Source organism: Mustela nivalis, assembly GCF_964662115.1.
Source record: "Mustela nivalis genome assembly, chromosome: 13".
Taxonomy (NCBI): Eukaryota; Metazoa; Chordata; class Mammalia; order Carnivora; family Mustelidae; genus Mustela; species Mustela nivalis.
The window spans coordinates 7184809-7206156 of record NC_139032.1 but is presented as its reverse complement, the minus strand read 5'-3'; the positions used below and the strand labels follow the sequence as shown (position 1 = coordinate 7206156).

The 21348-nt window shown below is 39.8% G+C and overlaps 1 protein-coding gene across 20 annotated transcripts in view; it reads right to left on the bottom strand.

Annotated features, from left to right (window-relative positions):
* Nucleotides 1-21348, bottom strand: part of RFX3 (regulatory factor X3) — a 440711-nt gene that overhangs the window by 51925 nt on the left and 367438 nt on the right. For 17 of the 20 annotated variants that reach the window (XM_082694397.1, XM_082694413.1, XM_082694414.1 and 14 more), the window contains 4 exons: nucleotides 20325-20506; nucleotides 16621-16740; nucleotides 5147-5268; nucleotides 3253-3365 (listed from right to left, as the gene is read on the bottom strand). In XM_082694397.1, coding sequence (XP_082550523.1) covers nucleotides 3253-3365; nucleotides 5147-5268; nucleotides 16621-16740; nucleotides 20325-20506 — 537 coding nt within the window. The remainder of the gene's footprint in view (nucleotides 1-3252; nucleotides 3366-5146; nucleotides 5269-16620; nucleotides 16741-20324; nucleotides 20507-21348) is intronic. The other 3 variants (XM_082694403.1, XM_082694405.1, XM_082694406.1) reach the window with 1 other exon arrangement.

Below are 21348 nucleotides of genomic sequence, written 5' to 3'. Positions count from 1 at the left end.
GATCCACAAAATTCCTAGAAGGAAGGAGACCACTGGTGGCAACCAAGAGAGCCAATCTGGGTATCCGAGGCAAAAATCGGAAAACTGTTAACTCCCTAGTTCTAGAGTCTGTGAAACCCGTGTAGGTCTCTGGACCTCTGTACGGTACAGAGAATAATGTATTTTCTATAGAAACACACCCTGAGACCAAGTCAAACATCAAGCAAAACATGTTTGGGAGCATTTTAATTAACACTTTTCATCCTTTGATATCAGGAACAATAAAAGATGCAAGTGTTAAGCCTTGAAATTAAAAGGCAGACAGATGGCCCTCCTCCCAGGCAAAAACGTTCTCAAGGAGGAAATTATTATTTTTTAAAGCTTTATTTATTTATTTTGAGGGAGACAGGGAGAGAGAAAGAGCATGAGTAAGCAAGCACAGGGGAGGACAGAGGGGGAGTGAGAGAGAACGTTAGCAGATTCCATGCTGACCAGAGAGCCAGACCCAAGGCTGGATTGTCAGGACCCTGAGATCGTGACCTGACCCAAAACCAAGAGCTGGGCCCCTAAACCGACTGTGCCACCCAGGCACCCCAAGGCAAATTATTATACTCCTTTACCAATTGTACCTTAGGCACATTCCAGGAGATATCTATTAATAAAGCAACTACTAATGCCATATATAATACCTACATATCTCTATCTATGAGATCGCTATAAGAAAGCTAAGCTTTTATAAAAATAAAACCAATTACCGTTGCAGCAACTTGTATGGAAAATTCTACTTGTGCCTTCCATAAAAAAAAAACTAGTGATACTTATAAAACAGGTTTGATAAGCAAATTGTGAGAATTCCAGAAAAAAAAAAAAACCCAGGCAAAATAGGTAGATTAATCTTTCTTAAAAACATAAACGGTATAGAATATGAAAAAAAAATAAGGCAAGGGAAGAATTCAGTGCATCTTACATGTGGTCGCTCTCCAAATTAAATAATCTCAAATAATTCTTTTGAAAAGGACATTCACATCAGCCTCGCTTGAGACATTTTCACAAATGAATAAAACATTTTACCATTTGTCCACCTACTTTCAAATATGTTCAGACTAAAATATATAGGCAAATGTATTTTTAAATAATCCTTATTGTACTGCCTTAGGGCAAGTGACTATTTACAGGACGGGATAGGAGTCTGAACACCTGCACTTCAAAAGTTTGGAAGTTTGACATGAAAAAAAAAATAACTGGAATTCTTCCTTATCATACAATTGGAGTTTCTTTTCCATGCCTCATGAGAGACGGCATGAATGCTGGTGGTCCTGAAATAAGTGGGGATCGTTCATTCCCTGGGCTCTGTGGACTGCCATTTCCCACAAAGACTGATTACCACACACCACTGTGTCTCTTCATACAGACTATTCCTGAATGTGGGTACGCTAATGTAATTTTTGTAATCCCGAAGATGATGTCATCTTTCATCTTCCTGGTGGAGTTTTCCACTTCGAATAAGCTTACTGGACATTCTTTAGTAATATAAATAAACCCTGTTCCTATTTATATTTTGAACAAATAAAAGAAACTTAAAACAAACCCAAATTATATCTGTGTAGGCTGGTTTGCTTAAAGCAAGATTCACCTGAACACAGAGACATGAGAAATTGCTTAGAAAATCTTTATATAAATCTTTATTGAAGATTCAGGATAATCACGTCCCAAAGAAAGATGATTTTTTTTTTTTTTTTTGAGATACATAAGGTTCATCCAGAAATTCTCTAATGTTGGGAGAAGCACAGTACTTAAAGGGAGAGGAGTATTAAGAGTCTTTCATCGTTCCGGAAAATGTTGGGAACGAACCGGCAGGACATGTTGGAAAACACTTTTGGCACATGGTTTGTTAAGAAAGAGAGAACTCGCCCTTGGTTGGTAATAATCCAGCCCCCTTGACAAGCACTCTGATGCACTCAAGCAGTGTGTATTTCTGGAGTGGGGAAAAAAAAAATCTGTGAATGCTCTGAGCGGAGATGTTCCACTGCATACTGCATTGTCAGCAGGCAGGACGACTGCCCGTGAAACCCCAAGGAGTACCTTTTACCTCTAAACAGATCACAAATAGCCCTGGAATAAAGGTACTTAAATTCTAAACAGACTCCTCTTTCAAAAGGAGAAGCATTTGTTGCAATCTGTTCTGCCCTTTCCACCAGGGGCGCTGCAGGTGTATTAAAAGGCTGGCTTGGAGAAGGGTCACCTCTTGGAGGCAAGGAGCCAGTTCCGGTGGGGAATACTCAGAAAAAGAAGTAGAAGCAGAGATGGGAAACACCCAGAGAAACTTTAATTAACCACAAAAACAAAACAGAACTAGAGCCTCCATAATCCCTCAATAACCTCAATAACATCTAAAATGCTCCATTAAACATTTCTAGGACGTATCTTTTTCTTTTCCCTCTTTTTAAAAGATGACTTATTTATTGAGGTCATCTCCACATACAACGTGGGGCTTGAATTCATGACCCCGGGGTCAAAAGTCGCATGCTCTTCTGACCCAGCAAGGCAGCCCACCAGAAAATATATATATATATATATATACATATTTTTTTTTCCCAGAAAATATTTTGGACAGAAATACAGTTAACGGTGTAAAATTCAAAAGGTTAAAAGGGATCTTGGGAAATTAATTCTCTTCCACTGACTCCCACTCATCCAGTCTCCATCACAAAGGCAACTACCATTAACACACTGAACATTTTATTCTTTCTGCTGGAGATTTGTATATATGTTCTTTATCACTCGAAAGATAGTATACGATACATGCTGCTTTACATCTTACTTTTCCCTTAAAAATAAACCCTGGAACTCAGTCCACAGGAGTATATCTACAAGGGTCTGTTATTTTTAATAGCTGCATAGTACTCTACAGACTGTACGATGTTTTATTTACTCAGCTGCCTTTTAGATGTGGAAGCTACAACCAATCTTTTGCACTAAAAACAATAATGCAACAAGTTCACTTTTATTCACCCATATTTTCTAGGGTATGTACCTAAAATGGAATTGCCACGTCCAAGGATTCTGATTAGGAGATGCTAAGAAGATGGGCAGTAAAATGCATTCTCCCTTTCCCATAGCCCTCTGTTCTTCAGTCTGAGATAAGAAGAATGATGAACTTTTGACTTATGAACCAACTTCCCCTCTCCTTTAGGAATAAGTTGGATTATTTTGTTTTAGCAAGCTGTCTGGCAAAACTTAGCATGCATTCCTACTGTGTTTGAGAAAACTTACCTCACAGTGCTCTCGATAAAGACTCTGCAGTGACTTGATATCCTCAAAGGTAGTACCATCTGGCAGAGAAGAGATTTCAACTTCTCCAAACTCTGGAAGTGCTCGAGATGCATCTGTTGCCATGACAACACAACAGGAAAAAAACACAAACAAACAAACTATTGTGGATTGTGGCAATTACAGATTAATGAGGAGAAATTTAAGACAGACTAAGAAGGGAAAAAAAAAACAAATGTGAAGGCCAGAGTCCAAAGATTAAGAATTTTTCATAGTAGTATTTTTCCAACAAAAATGTAGCAACATCATCGGTATAAAAGAATAGAGGAGGAATGTGAAAATTGTGGAGGAACTAAATGTGATTTCACTACTGTTATACTGGAAATAACATATCATAATGTCTCTCAACATAGGACCCCAGTTGAAAGGAAAATATCCCAAGCTGGCCAGTATCAATTTTAGTTATTTTATTATTATGTTACTTAAGAATTAATAAAAAAAATAAACCTGGCTTTACACTCGTTATGCTCATACTTCCTGTATCATCATAAGCCAAAAAGCTACAGGATGAACCCAAATAAAACTACAAAAATCACACGAAACGTAACAACATGAATTTGACAGGACGGATGCTGCGGCTGTCCTGTGACTGAATTACCTCTTGCAGCATGAATGTGGCATTGACCGCCGCAGCCCAGATCTGCTGAACTCGACAGGCCTCTCTACCAACAGGTACTTCCTGGTGGCGGGTTCCCCTATTACTCTTCTGTATTCAAACGAGCTGTGGAACCTTCCTCCACACAGAGCACAGGACATCATTTAGCCTTCCCTTGGGATGCATTACGGAATTTGTGCAATCTACATAGTAAGTCTCTCCCTGTTCTTTTCTCGTGGGCTCGGGATATCAGGACACTTTGGTGCCTGCCTGCTTTATCATAAATTCAAATACCAATGTGTGAACTAAAACCGCACAACAGTAATCGTTCTCCTCTTCTAGATAACCCAGAATAGGTCTTTATTATTTCTTTACAGATTTGAATTGAAATAAAAATACAGGATTAGAAAACAAAATTAAAACCCTCTTTTGAGAGTTCGAAGCTTTCAAGAGTGTCCGGGGAGGTCTCCAGTTTGGGAAGGGCTGCCATCGTGTTTTCAACTTCAGGAGCTATTTTGACTTGAGCGTCCTTTTTAGCTGTTTGTCAGAAGGGGCACACAGACAAACGCACACGCAACCTAGACACATGTGCACTCTTTGGTGGCTTCTATTTATCTTGATCTGTTGTACGAAATCTATGCATGTTCATCTCTAGAAAAGCTGTCGATTGCAGTGCCAACCCTTGCACTGGTAGCTATGACCACAATAAGCAGAATGTTCAAGTTCTACTTCCCCACTCTTTAAATGAAAAGCAACACATAAACCATCTACGGAATTACAAAAATAGGATATATTGTGATTAGTTTAAAAGAATAGCTTTTTTAAAGTTTATAGGAACTTCTTTTTTTTCTAACCTGAGACCACACATTTGCAACTTTATACATAGGAAAGGAGAATTCTTGGGGGCCCCTGAAGTTAGGTACTGAAAGTAAACACAACTTTGATCATGAAAGCCCAATTAATACAAATTCTTAAAGACAATTTCATAGCTATGAGCCTTTAACTCCTATGCATTTAGAAGTCCTACATGGCTTGATAATTTTTGAAAGAAGCTCTAGTGAACACGAAGAAACCGAAATGGTCTATAACTATCCCATGATAGGCAGAGTTTCAGCACACACACAGATGTTTCTGTGTGGCTCACATCTGTAATAGACACAGCACTTGGAGAAAACATTACTGTTGTTCTCTTGTTTTCAACATCTTAATAGCAACCATACTATGCGTTACACCTTGACATACCTAAAAACTGCTGATGATGTTGACTTTGGGCTATTACAGTCTGTTCAACAGATGTGCCGGTCTGTTGACTACTTCCTGTGAAACCATCTGCAACCCCATCCACCTTCTGCATAGGCTTGTACCTAAAAATATTAGATGGGGAAAAACAAACAAATACAATTATTCCTTGTTTTGTCGCACTACACATAACTCCTGAGGCATTTGATTTTACTCAATCTTCTTTAAAGTCCCATGATCATTGGAGGATTTTTTTTTTCCTTGATAGTCTCAAAAAGTTAGGATGAAGAAATTTTTTCCGTTGTGTAAAGAAAAAGGGGAGAGGGACTGGGGAAGGGGACCAATTTTTGAAAATTCAGAAATGTGTCTAAGAACAAAGGAGTTACGAAGGTATTTCTTCGGGTGGGGTAGCTACAATGCCCATGATGACACGCGGTGTGAACATAATTTTTAGTGGCCAGTGGGTCAAGGGAAAACATTTTAACTACACTGGGACTTTAATCTGAAATAAGACCTAGGAGCAGGGGCCTGAGAAAAGTTAATGAATGGCTTTTGATTAATTAATATCTCTCCTACGCGATTCAGCATACAAACTCTACCACACTCTTTTTCATACTTCCTAAAGCCTTCCATGCGTCTCAACACAGTCATTTCCATTGACTCCTAACCTCGCCTGCAAATACAAAGACCATACGCATCAGCTAGCAGAGAAATACATGCAAGAATCCACTTATAAACCTAGGTTACCACATTTTTTTAAAAAAAGAATCCACGTCCGCTATAGTCACGCATTTATCTTTAAGTCAAAGTCATACAAACTCATGAACTTTCCTGCTAAGACGGAGAAGACAGGCTTCAGCAGCACAGGCAAGAAGAAAAGTCTGCTTGAGAGAGAAACAGCACATATGAAAAAAAGCCTGGGCAAGTGTCCTAAGATAAGTGAATACAAAATAAGATAGAAGAATTTTTCTAAGATTTCATTTATTTTCCTTCATGTTAGAAATTTAGGGAAAAAAGACAGATGAACGTAAGAAACGATTAAAATCTACAGTAAGCTTAGGACCTCGAGATGCTATTCGCTTTGTTTATTTTCTCATCTTCTCCCCGTTTCTCATTATACTTAGAAATAAGACCACCTAATATTCTCTCCGCCCAGACACTTGACTCTAACACTAATACCACAAGTCAACCGCATCCGTGATATGAAGTTACCAAGAATAACAATGTTCCTGCCCCATGAGCAGGGCACGCCCAAAGGCACCTGCACTCTGATAAGAGATACGAAACGGACGGACCCGGTGAGACATCGCGCCGACCACTGCGCGGTCTGCGTTTGGAAACGACTCCATCTTGAATGTTGTTCATTAGAACGTGGATAAACCGAACTTCCAAGAAAAGCTGGCGTCCCTCATAACGACACTTACATTCACTGCTTCTGTGACAGATCCCACAGAGAACGCCGAAAAGCAAACATAAAGTCAGAAGGTGAACAGGGTGAGAAAAAGAGCACAACACACGTCCTCTGGGTTATCATCTCGGTGATGGCCCCTTGCCACCCAAATGTGGATTGTTATTTCTCTAAGGACACGGAACAACTCAAACCTATCCTTTAATTTAATGGGGGGGGGGGTGGATCTGAAAGGACTTTTCCATGGGGGCCACACCAAATGATGACAGAAGAGTTAGGACCATCCTGTGCTACAAGTGTCACTGATGAAAAATTGAATTTTCAAATTTTTTTCCTCCTTCAAAAATCATCCCAGAGAACCAAAGAAGACTCGGTGAGGCAAGTACTTTGAGTACTCCTGTGGGGAAGCAGTTGCCCACCATTCTGTTCTAGAAGCCCTGAATGATTTTATCCCTGAGGAAGTTCCTCACCCTCACTGACCCATTCCAGGCTTCATCTGATTTTAGCCCTCTTTTTTCAGCTATGAAATTTTATACCACTAATAGAACAGGCTAAAACTGTTTAAACATGTTTCCTCATTTAACTTAATGGAGTTAAGTTAAATGTTAGTATTAACAGAAATGATTAAAAGGATTTCAATTCTTGACACTGCAGAAGGGAAAATGGAAAAAGATATCTTATAGACTTAAATTCCATTAAATTTTAATACGGGATTACAGGGACTTTGTTTTATCAAGCTTCCTTGGTCCTGCACAGCATCTAGTATACCACCCACACTTCCTAAGCAGAAATGTCGAGGACAAGTAAAATTTAGCCATAAAAGGAAATGGTGCCTATTCCTTTTAGAATGTAAGTTTTCAGAGGACAGCTGCTCTCCCACAATCTACTCGCACACAGCACCTATCAAGCCTGCAGCTCGTAAGCAAAATTATCTGCTTCCTCAGAAAGATGAAGACAGAGGAAGTTCCAAAGGGAAAGAAATATGATATTTTTAATAAGCACTCAAAATCAGAACACATTATAATTAATAGTAATGATATTGAGTGGGAAGCGGTGATTAGAGGTACATATATTATACAGACGGAAAATACATCAAGATTAGCTTGTCGATAAAACGGAAGTTGGTCAATTCTAGAGAAACTGTGCGGGTCTGTCAGTACACAAGAACAAATCTTATAGGGAAAGGGAAAGGAAAAGGAAAGGAAAAAAGAAAAGGAAGGAAAATACAGTCAGAACAGAGAAATGAGTAAATTTATTTGAACGCCACAGTAGTAGGGTGAACAGTAGCATGAACAGATACACTTTGTTTGCCTTGTCAGTAAGACCTCTGTAAGCCAGAACCTTCTGCTGTATCTCTTCAAAGAAAGGTTGAGGGCCAAGTCTGGGGGCAGTGTGGGCCATAATGAAATCAGGAAGGGCGGAATATGGCTCATACACAAGAGTAGTATTCCTGTGAACCTCTGACAGAGCTCCCCAGTAATGCGGACTTTTGCATTTCCTGTTTTGTCTTCAGTAGCAAGTCACATAGGGGCGTATCCTCAGTGTATTGCCTGACATGGGGTTGGTCCTTAGAATCCCTGGAAATCAGAAACGCTGGATAGAGGGAAGCTGGATGGTTATTTACCTGAAGCTCTGTCTAAGGAAAACATCCTAATCACTACCATCACCTCAGAATTGGGTCTTCCCCGAGGGAAAGTTTCATAGGCAGTCAAGAAGAGCCACATTACAAATAGGTTGCACAGCATCTGTGGTAACTAATTCTCCTTAGAAGAAACAGTTAAAGATGATATCATCAGACCTTAGATCCTGAAACCTAAATGTCTATCAGTGACTGGGTAGCTTTTCAGAAAGCTCAAATGCTAGGCTCACCCTAGACCTACCCAGCAAAATTTTTAACACGGGGCTTCACAAGACCTTCACAAGCCTCCCAGATATTTGAGTAGCCTGCCCAGAACTAGTCCATGGGAGCCTGTTGGCCCCAAAATAAGCTCCTTCAGTCCAATGTTGTGCAGGTACAACTATCACATCAAAGAAAAGTCACTTTTTTATAAACTGAGTCCTCAATTTTTAATTTGTTCCCAATAAACTACATTTGGAATATAAATAAGTATCACTGAGTGACTAATAAATGAATGAAAGCATCCTCAGGGGAACAGATTTCATTTTATCCTACCACCAATTGATCATAGCATCTATCAAATCGATCAAACAAATATTTATTGAGCACTTACTATGGGGAAAACATGACAGAGGCATGGTTTCGAAAAGGCTGTGTAGTAACAGAAATCTTCCAGGATGTTTCTTATATTCTGTTGACTCATCTGAGCATTCAATATTACATTAACCCCGGTTGAATTCCAACTGACCTTTGAGCAATGAAACAGCTTTCAGACCTCCTGCCTCTCTGCTTTCTTCATAAAGTACCATTTAAACATGAAACTATAAAAGCCAGAGACACTTCCTACCAAAAAAAGTTCCTTGATGAATCCCTTAAAGAACTGAACTTTTTAGTATATAAGAGTATCTTCTCTCTTTGTCCCATTTATTTTACAAATCCAGTAATTTTAGACGAGGTTTTCTGACAGCAGCTCCTCAGTGCTCCTGAGCCGCACACGCTCTGAGAAAGACCTGTGCTTCATCAAATGAAGAAACAGCTCTTGGTTTCCAAATTAGCAAGAGGCAAATGATCATTTTAACAGCTTGCAGCTCCATGGGCAATCCGAGCTGAAGTTGTTAATGATTAAGAAATCAAAGAAAGTCTAATGCTTTAATAGCGGCGTGTACGCATGAAACCTGTCACTAACACAGAAAACACGGAAAATTGTTAGGAATCTTCCCCCATGGGGTTAGTGGTAGCTGTTATTTAGAACTTGGACAGCTGGAACTCTACTGTAAAACTGCATCTAATTCTGTCAAGAATTTCACATGTACAGACACTGAAGGAATCCAACAAGAGGCAAAGAACGCCTTCTATGAGCTCGATTATATTGACTCCCGTATTTAGTGGTATCACGATTGTCAACAGACTAAATGAGACATTTGGGAAAGTCCCTCTTGAAGCGGGTGAAAAATGCATGGGCCTCAAGCAACATCTCAACTGCGTGGGCCACGTGAGTCTTTTATCGTTCTAGAAAGCACACAATCATTTAATCAGTATGAACTAGTCTCCACACTGAGGTCCTCACCAGGGCAAGAGGCTAAAATTTTCTATTGGAACCTTGAGATTCAATTTGGACCAACTGTCCCAGAAGATCTTGAGGCGACTGGAGGTCTGAAGCCAGGCAAAAAAATGAAAAGATCAGAGGAAAATACCGAATGCTGGGAGCATCTTTCTTTCAGCGTGTGAACCGCCTGCTTGATGTCACACTAAGGGTGTCTGTGTCTAAATGACTTCAAACGTCAACCCTGCTGGTGAATGACAGTCACCCCATCTCTTCAGTCCTTATTGGTGGCTCTTGAAGTACTTGACTCCTCATTAGCTCTACGTCTATAATTGGGCAAGGAGAGGAGGGAAACATTAAATTCAGAGGGGGTAGTTGTCTTAATGGCAGCAGTTTTAGTAGAAAACGCGAGAGGCAGGGAAAGGAGAAGGCTGACGCTGTTTGCTGACAGAAAAGGTGGAGCTCATTCATTCACGTAACAAGTATCTACAGAGCACTGACAAGGTGCTTGGTGCTGGCAATGTATTGTTGAAAGAGGCAGACGCTAGTCTCTTCTCGTGACTTTCAAGGGGTCCTCACCACGAAGGCAACTTGGGATTCGTATGTCGAACTCGTAGAGTCTTGCTACAAATATGCACGACACTTCTTTGCTCTACAGCTGGCCCTTCCTGTTAAACCATTTCTACAGGGATGCCCCCTTCCTACCTCTTTTCTTTGAAAAGTAACAACCTGACTCCACTTGATGTCAAGAGGGCAAGAGGCACAAAAGAGAACAACCTGGGGCTCTGTCTAAGGAAAAACAAATTAGAGAGCTTCTCGTATACAGCAAAATTAAATGGGCCTTCATTTCCTTATCAGTAAATAGTCCATGTAATTGCCAAGTGAGATCTTGCATAGAAACTGCTTATTGAAGGACATTTAAAATGTTCAGTAAACGTTTATCAAGAGGGTAAATGGTGACTGTCACCATTAACAAACTTTACACGAATTACTATAGTTAATAGTTATTGAATCATGATTAACTTTGATTCTCTGATCTTTAGTGGAAACTATCTTTACATCGGGGACCACTGCAGGGGCACAGTACACGTTAGATTCAGTGCCAAGATTCCTTATTTGTTTCCAAAAGCCAAAGGTGCAGGCATGTGATCATCTTCCCACCGATGACTCCTGACCTCAGCTGCCCTAGAGCAACCGACCAGCCCTAGATGCTTAGCTCAGCAGTGACCTCCTGAGATTCCTGGCCCAGGAGACGAAGGGTAAACTGTTAGCATCAACCAAAGCTGAAAACCACTTGCCGGGAGGTGTAAAGGAACAGAAGTCAGAAGTTGCCTAACTGCTAGAGTTCATTCATTTCTGAAACAGCCTTAAAGAAATAAATACTGTTCTCTAGAGCACACAGTATAACAATATTAATGATAACAATTTACCTAACACTTGAATGTTTCCAATTATTAAAAAACAAAACAAAACAAAACAAAAAAACAACCACCTTGATATACTCCTTCCCACCTGAACGCAAGAACAATCTGTGAGGTAGTCTACTATGAATCAATGTCCATTTTGAGATGGAGAAACCAAGGTTCAGTGAACTTCAGTCACACACACTGCAGAAATGCCAGAGCAGTCTACTGGGAAATTTAAGATTTCCCAGTCTTAATTATGGGGTACTTTCCACTAAGCCTGGGAAGTCTATATTAAGGAAAGTCTTGTGTTTTTCTCTTAGAAGGTTTAATTATTTATTTGAGAGAGAGAGAGAGTGAGAGAGAATGTATATGACCGGGGGGAGGGGTAGAAGGAGAGGGAGACTCTTAGAAAGATTTCCTCCCAAGCGTGGAGCCCCACACAGGGCTCTCAGGACCCTGAGATCATGCCCAGAGCTGAAACCAAGAGTAGACTCCCAATCGACTGGGCCACTGGGGCGCCCCCTGGGGAAGGTCTTCCATAGACAAGGGTTCATGTCTTCCCTCACGCCTTGGAGACATGCGTGCTTCCACATCTGTCTACATCAAAGCAAAGGCAGCCCTGCTGTGTTTCCAACTGGCCTCTCTCTCCTCTCCGAACCTCAACGCTTCCTGCTTTCACAGAGCCATTTCCTATGAAGATTCAAAGAGGCAGGAGGGCACACCTGTCCCCACTACTTGGGACATACTCACTGAAGTGTGATTTTTCCCTTTATTTCATATGCACAAATTTATTACATGTGTATGTTCCTGTTTGGCTTATCTTCCCTCTTTAAAGGGGGCATTCTTGTAAGAACAAGACAAGAGGACTGGGTTCTTCCCTTGTTATAGGATTGTGGATAAGGTACCCTGAGGGAGTTCAGTTTTCTCATCAGGAGGATGGATTGGACTGGGGGAATCTCTTCCTTCCAGCTGTAAGAGTGTACGACTCTAGGATTCCATCTCTTTTAGATGGGATGGACATTTTCTATACGCAAATATAGTGGTTGGGTGGTGGTCGGGTGTTTGTTGGAGGAATGATAAATGCACCTTAATATTCTGAGACCGGCTACTGGGACCAGACACAGCCCAGCACACTGTCAAAAGCGCTTGGCTCCACTCTACCACTTCCGCTACGAGGATTTGGAAGAATAACTCAAACACGTACGCCAACACTCTCTTTCAACTCTTCTTTCAAATGTGAAAAACAAACTGCAGCAAACCTTCTTACTTGGTTTGTAGACCTGAGAAGGCCTGGTCTCCTTTTTCTCTATAGTAACCGGATTTATTTATTGCCTAAATAAGGGCATGCAAATTATCCATGAGTGAGTTTCCTTGAAACTAGAGAAGACATTTACGTGCAGAAGTTATTTTCATGTGAAATATTTTCAACAGAAGGTATTTTAAAAAATTATACATTCTCCTTTTTTGTTTTTTTAAAACCCAGGATACTTTACGTCTTTTTGATCACCTCTACTGTCATCAATAAGCCAAAGTTATTACACTGTGTTGGACTACACTCCAGTGGCTTACTGATGATGCTCAAAACTACTGGAGCACCTGGGTCTACTTGTCCTTCCACTGAATGTGCACATACTTCTGTGTTGATTAACCCAAAAGCAAACAGAAGACCCTTGTCACCTTGTCACTTACATTTCCTCTTGCCAGCTCTTCTACCCCACGATTGCCCATGAATCAAGTGGGCTCTCATCTGCTCCTTTAGTCTAGGTACATGACTTGAGGATGGCTTCATCTTTCCAATTAAGCTATACTACGGGCTCTGTGACATCCGTTTTATCGATCAGAAGCTGTTTCCATTTATTTCCAGACTTGTGGCTATGCCCCATATGGTGATGTTGCTGGGATTCGGATGTGGAGACAAGTGGAAATTTCCTCTACTACCCTACCAAATCTTCAGATGAGATACCGAAAGTAAAGGGGCTCTAATAATTATAAAGATATACAGAACAACAATCATCAGTACTTCTCCAACTACTGTGACTCCCAACGTCACAGAAAAATGTGCAAACTGAGCTGTAAAACTTCACTTCTATTTGATCAAATGATCACTGCATATACTTGAATTTTCATTCCGTAAGAACACATAAAACATGTAAATTTATACTTTGGAATATGTACACATGAACATGCATACATTAATGCTCGAGGCGTTGAGATAATCTGAATATTCTAAAATATTAGAGACAAGTAGCTGCTACAAAATATTTTAAACCTTTCACATGACTTATATTTTAACAAGAATGGCAGGCTCTTCTTATGTGAAATTGAATATATTCAGTAGAGGCGTTTGAGTTTTATAAGCCATAAGACAAACGATATAATACTTTTCTTTTTCACTGGTTTTTTCAACAAATACTCTTGACCCCGACATCCAGACTTAGAGAGAGAAACTCTCCCTCTTCTGTCCAAGTCTTCTTGCACAATGGGAAAACAGGCTTCACTGAACGGCTAAGAACGTGGCCAGTTGATAGACTCCTTCAGAGAGAAAACAGAACCCTCCCTCCGTCCTGCTAGTCCAAGTGAGGGGTCTGTGAGGTTGACAACACTAACAGGGCAGTCAGTGATCAAGACACCGTTCCAAGAGCAACTATTCACAATCCAAAACTTGTCTCATTAAAAACAAAGAAAATTACAGTACCACCGCCCTTGAGCAACACATGTTTGAACTGTGCAGATCCACACAGTCACACACAGCATTTTTTCAATAAATACATACTGTAAATGTATTTTCCTGACTTTTTTTTTTAGTAACATTTTCTTTTTCCAGCTGACTTTATGGTAAGAATATACCATATAGTGCATATAACATACAAAACACGTGGGAATCGACTTTCTATTATCGGTAAGGCTCCTGGTCAACATTATGCTATTAGTAGTGAAGTTTTTCTGGGGAGTCAGAAGTTAAGGCCAGATTATGGACATGTGGCGGGGTCAGTGCCCCTGATTCCCTGTTGCTCACGGGTCAACTGTACGTCTTTGGTTCTCTCACATCCTTATTTCACAAGAAAGCAAACACTGTAAGGAACTAAAGTTGGGCAGAGTGTTCATGGCTTATTAACCTTTAAAGCTCTGGACTCTGTTTCATAAGGAGGCCTTTTTAAGCCCCAGGTCTTTCTTCCCTGACCCAGGCTTTTTTTTTTTTTTTTTAAGATCTTATTTATTTGACAGAGAGAGACACAGTGAGAGAGGAACACAAGCAGGGGTGGCTGGGAGAGGGAGAAGCAGACTGACTCCCCACTGAGCAGAGAGCCCAAGGCAGGGCTCGATCCCAGGACCCTGGGATCATGACCTGAGCTGAAAGCAGATGCTTAACGGACTGAGCCACCCAGGTGCCCCATGGGCTTTTTTTTTTTTTTTTTTTTTTTTTTTAAAAAACAATGAACATTCCTCGAAGGCTCCCATTTCCATGAGCACTTGCTTGATTCTTTGCAGGTAAATCACAGGGAGAGGTAATCTTCAAGCTATCTTAAAAGCAACTGATCAAGTTTTTGTTCAATATTTAGGTTTGAATATGTTCTTTCTGGACCAACTTGTTCTGATCTTGACCTCCCCATCGGCTCCGCTGTGCAGTGCTGCGATGCCTCACAGCAGAGGACGCACCAGAGACGAAAGGCACTAAGTGTCGCTGCTAATAGGTGAACAAAATCATCATAACCGGGGACGATAACCATTTAGGAAAATTCACACGAACTCCACCTCCGTATGAGGGAGTGTTCTGACTCAATTTATTGTATTTCTCCAAGACCTTTTAATATAGTTTACTGACTATACCTCAAAAAAACCCAGAAATTAGCAATTCAACAAAGAAGGTCGAGAACCTGTGATTCCAAAATCTGAAACCCTAGAGATCACCATGTAACAGTCAATCCTGAATGGACGGACTCTTCAGTCTAGAACACTAGCACCAGAAATTTCGATCGCGTTAAACCACTTAACGAGCCTCTTACCTCCAGTCAGCTCCCATGAAATATAGTCTTGTCCCTAATAAATCTCTCTAAAAAAAAATCTGCAAGTCCCATTGTTTTGCTCCAAAGCCTTACACAGCTTCAAAGCCATGTTGCATGCAAAGACCAAAGTTACTGGCCACATATACCACCGAGTCCCCCAAGGTAAGGTCCAAAGGAAGTTTTAAATCTCATCTCCTCCTGAACCACTCAACCTTCTCCTCAGTTCTGCCCCTGCCAGGTCAGCCTCACTAAATCACACAGTACTTATCAAGGACATCCTGGACTTTATACTCCCAGGAGCTCTTGCTTGCGTGAGTCCATCTTCCTGATCCCTCTGAGACACCCCCCACCCCAAACAGCACTTTCTCTAGGACACTTCTCAGTCCTCCTGGGGTTAGCTGAAAATTCCTCTGTATTTTACTAGTTCCTGGATCAAAACTTTACTTCAGCACTTCTCACCCTGCATTCCTTAAGAAAAAAAGGTTCCCATGCCTCTCCTTCTAATTTCTTAAGTCCTCCAAGTTAGAGACTGTTTCTTCCCTGGGCACACAGCGGTCTAGCATGCTTCCTGACTAAGGAAAGGAAGAACCACTGAGTGACAGATTCTTTCTCCGGCAGTGACTAGAGCGAATGCTTCTAGTATGGCTGGGGAAGGGGCCCGGCTAATCATCCCAGACCAATAAATTCAGCAGACTGAGGCAGGCCATCTGATGACTTGTGTACAGGCCTGCTTTCCCCTACTTAATTCTGCATGCTCAATTGAAAAGAATAATTATAAATACTATTATGGCTGAGCTATACTGGTAAAAAGGAAGAGACTGTTCATTTTACTTACTCCAGACTGTGACATTAGTCACATGAGACTTGAAGGCCCTGGGCTAGGTCACAGCACTGTGGGCTTGAGTAAATTATTTAAAATCTCTGGGACTTCCCTGAAAAACAGCTATTAAGGCTCTGGTTGTCACCAAGCTGAGGGGCCAGACTAGACCGAGGTTATTTTTAATTCTGAGATCTATGATTCCATCCATACATTCATCTATCCATCCATCCACGAAAGCTGGATTCAAAGAAGACGTAAGAAGTCTTGAACTTGGTGCCACTGCTCCTACCATGTTAAGAAGAGTGACTGAGGGAGGTTGCCAACAGCGAGAAAGGAACTCACCAACACCGAAACCAGTTTCCCCAGTGGCATCTGCTTGGGTATGCGCCTTACGTGTTGTATTGGGTTGGGTTTCCTCGGCTGCGTGGTTTGGGGTGTCACGTTTAACTTACAAGGGGCCCAGTGGGTTGTCTGATAAGTAATTTTAAAAAGATTTGGAAAACAGAGGAGATGAAATTCTACTAAATCATATTTGAGAACTGTTCATGGTGATTTTTAAAATGCATGCCGACAATAGCCACATTTTTGCACACTGAGGTATTAGCTCTAGAGAAAAGGAGACCGTACATCTAAAGCTATGCGTAGCTTGGACAGGTCAGGGAACATTCCAGAGTCTACCTTTGTTTCTGTTGCATGGGCTGCTGCCTCATAGCCATATACTGCATGTCTTCCTGCAGACGATTCAGAGGGGAATCTGGCTTGACGCGAATCCCATAGTAATGGTACTTGGAGTTTCCTCTTCATAAAAGAACAACAAACATTAGAGACACAGAAAGTCAGTCGAATCCATATTAATCACACAGGATGTCCACTTAGCTACACAATGGGAAAGGTTAGGTAAAAGTGGCGTATTTAGGTCATATGTTTATAATCTCCCTGTTCTGGGTCACCTGTGTATTTTTACGGTGGCTACACCTGAAGAATCAAATTAAGATTCTGAATCAGTGGGCTCAGGGCCCTGCGATAAATCTTTCCTTATAAACTAAAATATTAGTATATTATTATGTTTTATATAAATATTCCTTATAAGCTATAAAATATTAATACAACAGCCACTGAGTCCATGCAAGTTACATTTTTCTTTTCAAATTTGTCTTTTAAATTTAATTTAGAAGGGGTGATGGTGCAAAAAAAGTCTGGCCAATTAAAATGCATCAACAGCATAAAGGGCTGCGCACTAGATGGGAATTTACTACGACATGGTTGTACAAGACGAAGAAAAGAAATCTTGATTCTATCGTCTTGGATACATTCTCCATTTTTGCAAGTTCTATTACGGCAGAGATCATGAAGGTAACTCCACTGATACAGAATGTTGCAGTAAAGTCTATTATTTACTATTTTGAAACTGAAAAGGAAGCAGGCGTTTAATCTATAGGTCTTGAAACATACTTTATTAGTCTCTGTTCTAACGAATTCATATCAGTTTTGGGGGCTGAGTAAGATGTGTCACAACAGACATGGGGAAATTTCTCTGTGAAAATGGCAAATTTCCACCTGGATGAAAATTGTCACAATTTCCCCATGTTCGTGAGAAAGACCATGTTCCATGTTTGTTATTAGAAACGACAAAGTTTTGCTCTGAATGAAATTTGCAAATTCTTGCAAAAATAACATTTTAAATATGTAGATTTTTGCAAAGGGAAAATAGTTTTTCACAAGTCTATATATAGCAAGACATCAGCTGCTTTTTCCATTTTTTTTCTTTCATTTACAAAAAGAAATTCAAGAAGAGTGTGGATTAAATATTTTATATAAAAATAGAACAGAATTTTACTTCCAAAATTAAAGAATATATATTCGAAGACATCAAATCTTATTATATAAATAATATTGCTTTTTTTTTTTTTAAAGTAGGGCGTTTAATATTTACCTAGTTTTGGTAAAATAAAACAGTATGAAAACTTAGGGCCTTCTACTTGCAGAGATTAGATCTTGTCTCCAAAATCTACTGCAGAACAGAACAAAAAACAAAACCAAAAAACACCAATTTGTAGTGTTCTCTCTTACAAACAGGGCAGGGGTAAGAAGTAGAGGTGGGAAGTAGGAGCCACTCCCCAAGGGATGGAGCCATGATCGCTACAGAGTAAAATGGTGTCTGTCTTGTAGACCAAAGCAGATGAAGTGTCTAGTTTCTTCTCCATTTTCTACAAATCAGCATTTCCACTGGGTTGCTGGGGAGATGGTTGTGGGAGATCAGCCATGCTCCATGATTTTCTTTGCTTAAACTTAATTTGCAGATGGATTCTAATGAAAGGAAACTTTTGAATTGCCTTTGTTTAGAACAACAAGTTCAGAAAAGTTTTGGTTTGAATTAATGCACCGAATTATTTTATTGATTAACAAGTAATAGCTATGCATACAGTTCATCAAGAAGGAGGAGGAGGAGGAGGAGGAGGAGGGGAAGGGGGAAGGGGATGGGGTGGGGAAGGGCGCGGGGAATCATCCGAGTTAGTTTGCCTCATGATTTGTAATACTGATTTCCTTTCTGTCCCCTGGGTTAGGAGTAGTAAATGAATGAGAAACCACTCTCCACGACAGACCCTCTGGAGCTTTGCCCTCATCGTTGTCAGCAACTCTGCATTAGAGTTCTGTTATCTTCGTAACATAGCATTTGCTTAAACTTTCCCCATAGGGTTTCTTTCCTCCTTATTCTTCTAGGCTGTCCTTTCCACCTCTAATTGCAAACACTACATCCAATTTTAAAAGGAACAGGAAACATAATTGTTATATGGTGAGAGGGGAAAACAGAACATCAGAAAGTGAAGCTGTAATATTGCAATATGTACTTACAGAGTTGGATTCTACTCATTCACAAACCCAAACCACCCCAATTCTGTCCCTTTCTATTTTAAAGATGTGTTTCAAGGTTTGAAAGGAACCTCAAAATAGGACCCACTGAAATCCCTCTCCGCAACAAAAGGAGCATGGCGATACCACTATTACAATGTTGAATAAAGCCCAGACTCTCAAAATACTGGCATGGTATGAGCCTTTGGCAAGGGGATAGCAGGTTAGAGCCCCAAATAAAGATGTTTGTGGTTCTGGGGCGGGGGTGGGGAGGGTGGGGGGGACTATGAGAGAGACAAAGAGCTTTTTTCAAGGGACTAAAAGCTTGAGTTCCTTTAGCCGTCATAGTCTCTCGTTTAAAATATACTATCTTTCCAAGTATAGGGAGAAGAAAATATATTTATGAGAGAACCTCCAGCAACCTGAAGGTAAAATCACTTGAAATGCAACAGAAAGGAGTATAGGGCAGATCTCGTCAATGCCATGAAACTGACACATACACCATCCCCTCCTTTTTAGCATACATTGACTATGAAGTCAATTACTGAGGGTCTTTTTGTTTTATTAACAATATTAAATACTCTTCTTCACTAGAACACTACGAAGCTGAGACTTAAAAACCAATGAAGGGTGTATCATCTAATGTTCTACAGCATAGCATCTTTATTTTTATACTTTTTAATATGGATTTCTGTAGGATTTAGGAAATCAAAAACATCCATATCCTTCTGCCCAGCTTCTTAAAATATTTATGTTATGATAATTTGTAAAAATTATAGAAAGGCCCAAAATGAAACTCCACAGTTCCAAGTATTATGTTCATGATATTTTGATTAGTAAAAACACTCATATCTCTTTCCAAAGGAAAGAGGCGAGAAACTAAGAATTTTTTTCACATTATTGGTTTCCGTGCAATGGTGGTATACTATATTTTTACTTCCCTACATGTACGGTTTCACAGTCAAGAGTTTAAAAAAGGCTAGTAAGAGGTTAAACAGGACCACGTCATTACTGAGGGCTTCAAACTCCCCAATTTTTCAAGTTCACCAAATGATTTTTAATTGATCTCCAGAAATGAAAACCAGCTTTAATTTCTCACTCTATTCAAAGAGTTATTTATAATGACATTTCAATATAATTTTGCAACAGTGAAGATAGTTTTCCACTGACTACATCACTTACTCATCTCTAGTCTGATTATTTTTAAAAGGAAAAAATAGGGATTTATATTAATTTTTAAGGCACCATGTGTAAATCTTCCACTAACAGTCTGACTTGCTGATTTCTATATGACTTGAGAATCAACTCATCTCAAAGCTGAGCTCAGTTACGTTTAAGACAATGCATCATTCTGGTTTCGCAGTATTCTGTGAATAATAACCTCTTCATGAGAGACTGTATAAACTGAGCTATTTCTTTATTTTTTTATTTATATGTTATCTGTAAGAAAGCACTTTTGCTCCAACGATATACTGAACTGCTTTAGTTTGAAAGAGGGGGATTAGTTTACAATCTTATTTTTTCATACTAACCTAGTTCCCAATCTCCTGGTTCGTAATCCCATAAAAATTGACCTTATTAGTTTTCCAAAAGAAGCAGCATTGACTGGGTCCAGTTTGTGTTCCTGGCAATGTCGTAGGTAGTGGTTGTACAACGTGCTTCTGGGAAGGCTCACTCCTTCTGCTGTCTCATAATTGTCCAACAGCCACTGGAGCTAGTACAAATAAGACAAGGTAAACACAGAGAAACCATATAATTTACCAACATGTCTACAAGCCACTACAAACACAATACACAGAAATACCTAGAAGATCTTCATCAAGACTTGTAATAGGGTCAACTGTTGTAATTCAAAGGTATAACCAGACCTTGAAAACTCTTGGAAATGTGCACCACTGAACCTAATTTATGACCTCAGACCACATCCATTCCTTCAAACATTCAAGCATGTGTAAAGAACGCTAATATTCCCTGTATTCATTGCAGTTCTGTGGATAAACATCTCTTCGGGAAATTCAAAGAAACCCCTCAACTGGTTGTAAATAAAATTTGTAATTTCTTATGTACAAGACGTTTCCAAGCCTAGTGGCGTGGCACATAATACAGCTTTAGGGTTACTTTGTTTTAACACATGAACAGCAGGCTGCCTGGTATGAGTTTTTATATTAAGTTTCTATTCATTTACATAGAATTTTAATTTACTTATGTAATATACTCCAATAGGACAACAACTGTACTAACTAGTGGGTCAAATTCTGCAAGCAGAAGGGGGAAAAAAAATCAAGAATTTCTTCCCCAGAAAGAAAGAAATTAACCAGACACTGATTAAAAATATATATATATATATATGTAACTTACAAAAAGGAATCTTTTATTACAATCATTGGAGTTTTTCTACTTCCCTGCTATGTTTTTACATAATTTTGGAAGAAACATTACAATGGTAGTTGGTAAAGCAACATTTTCTCGGTCTGTAGTTCACATTTGAAAGGTTTATGTTGTCCTGTGTTTTTTAAAAATAATCTTTAAAATAAAGCAAGTGCAAAAAAATTTTAG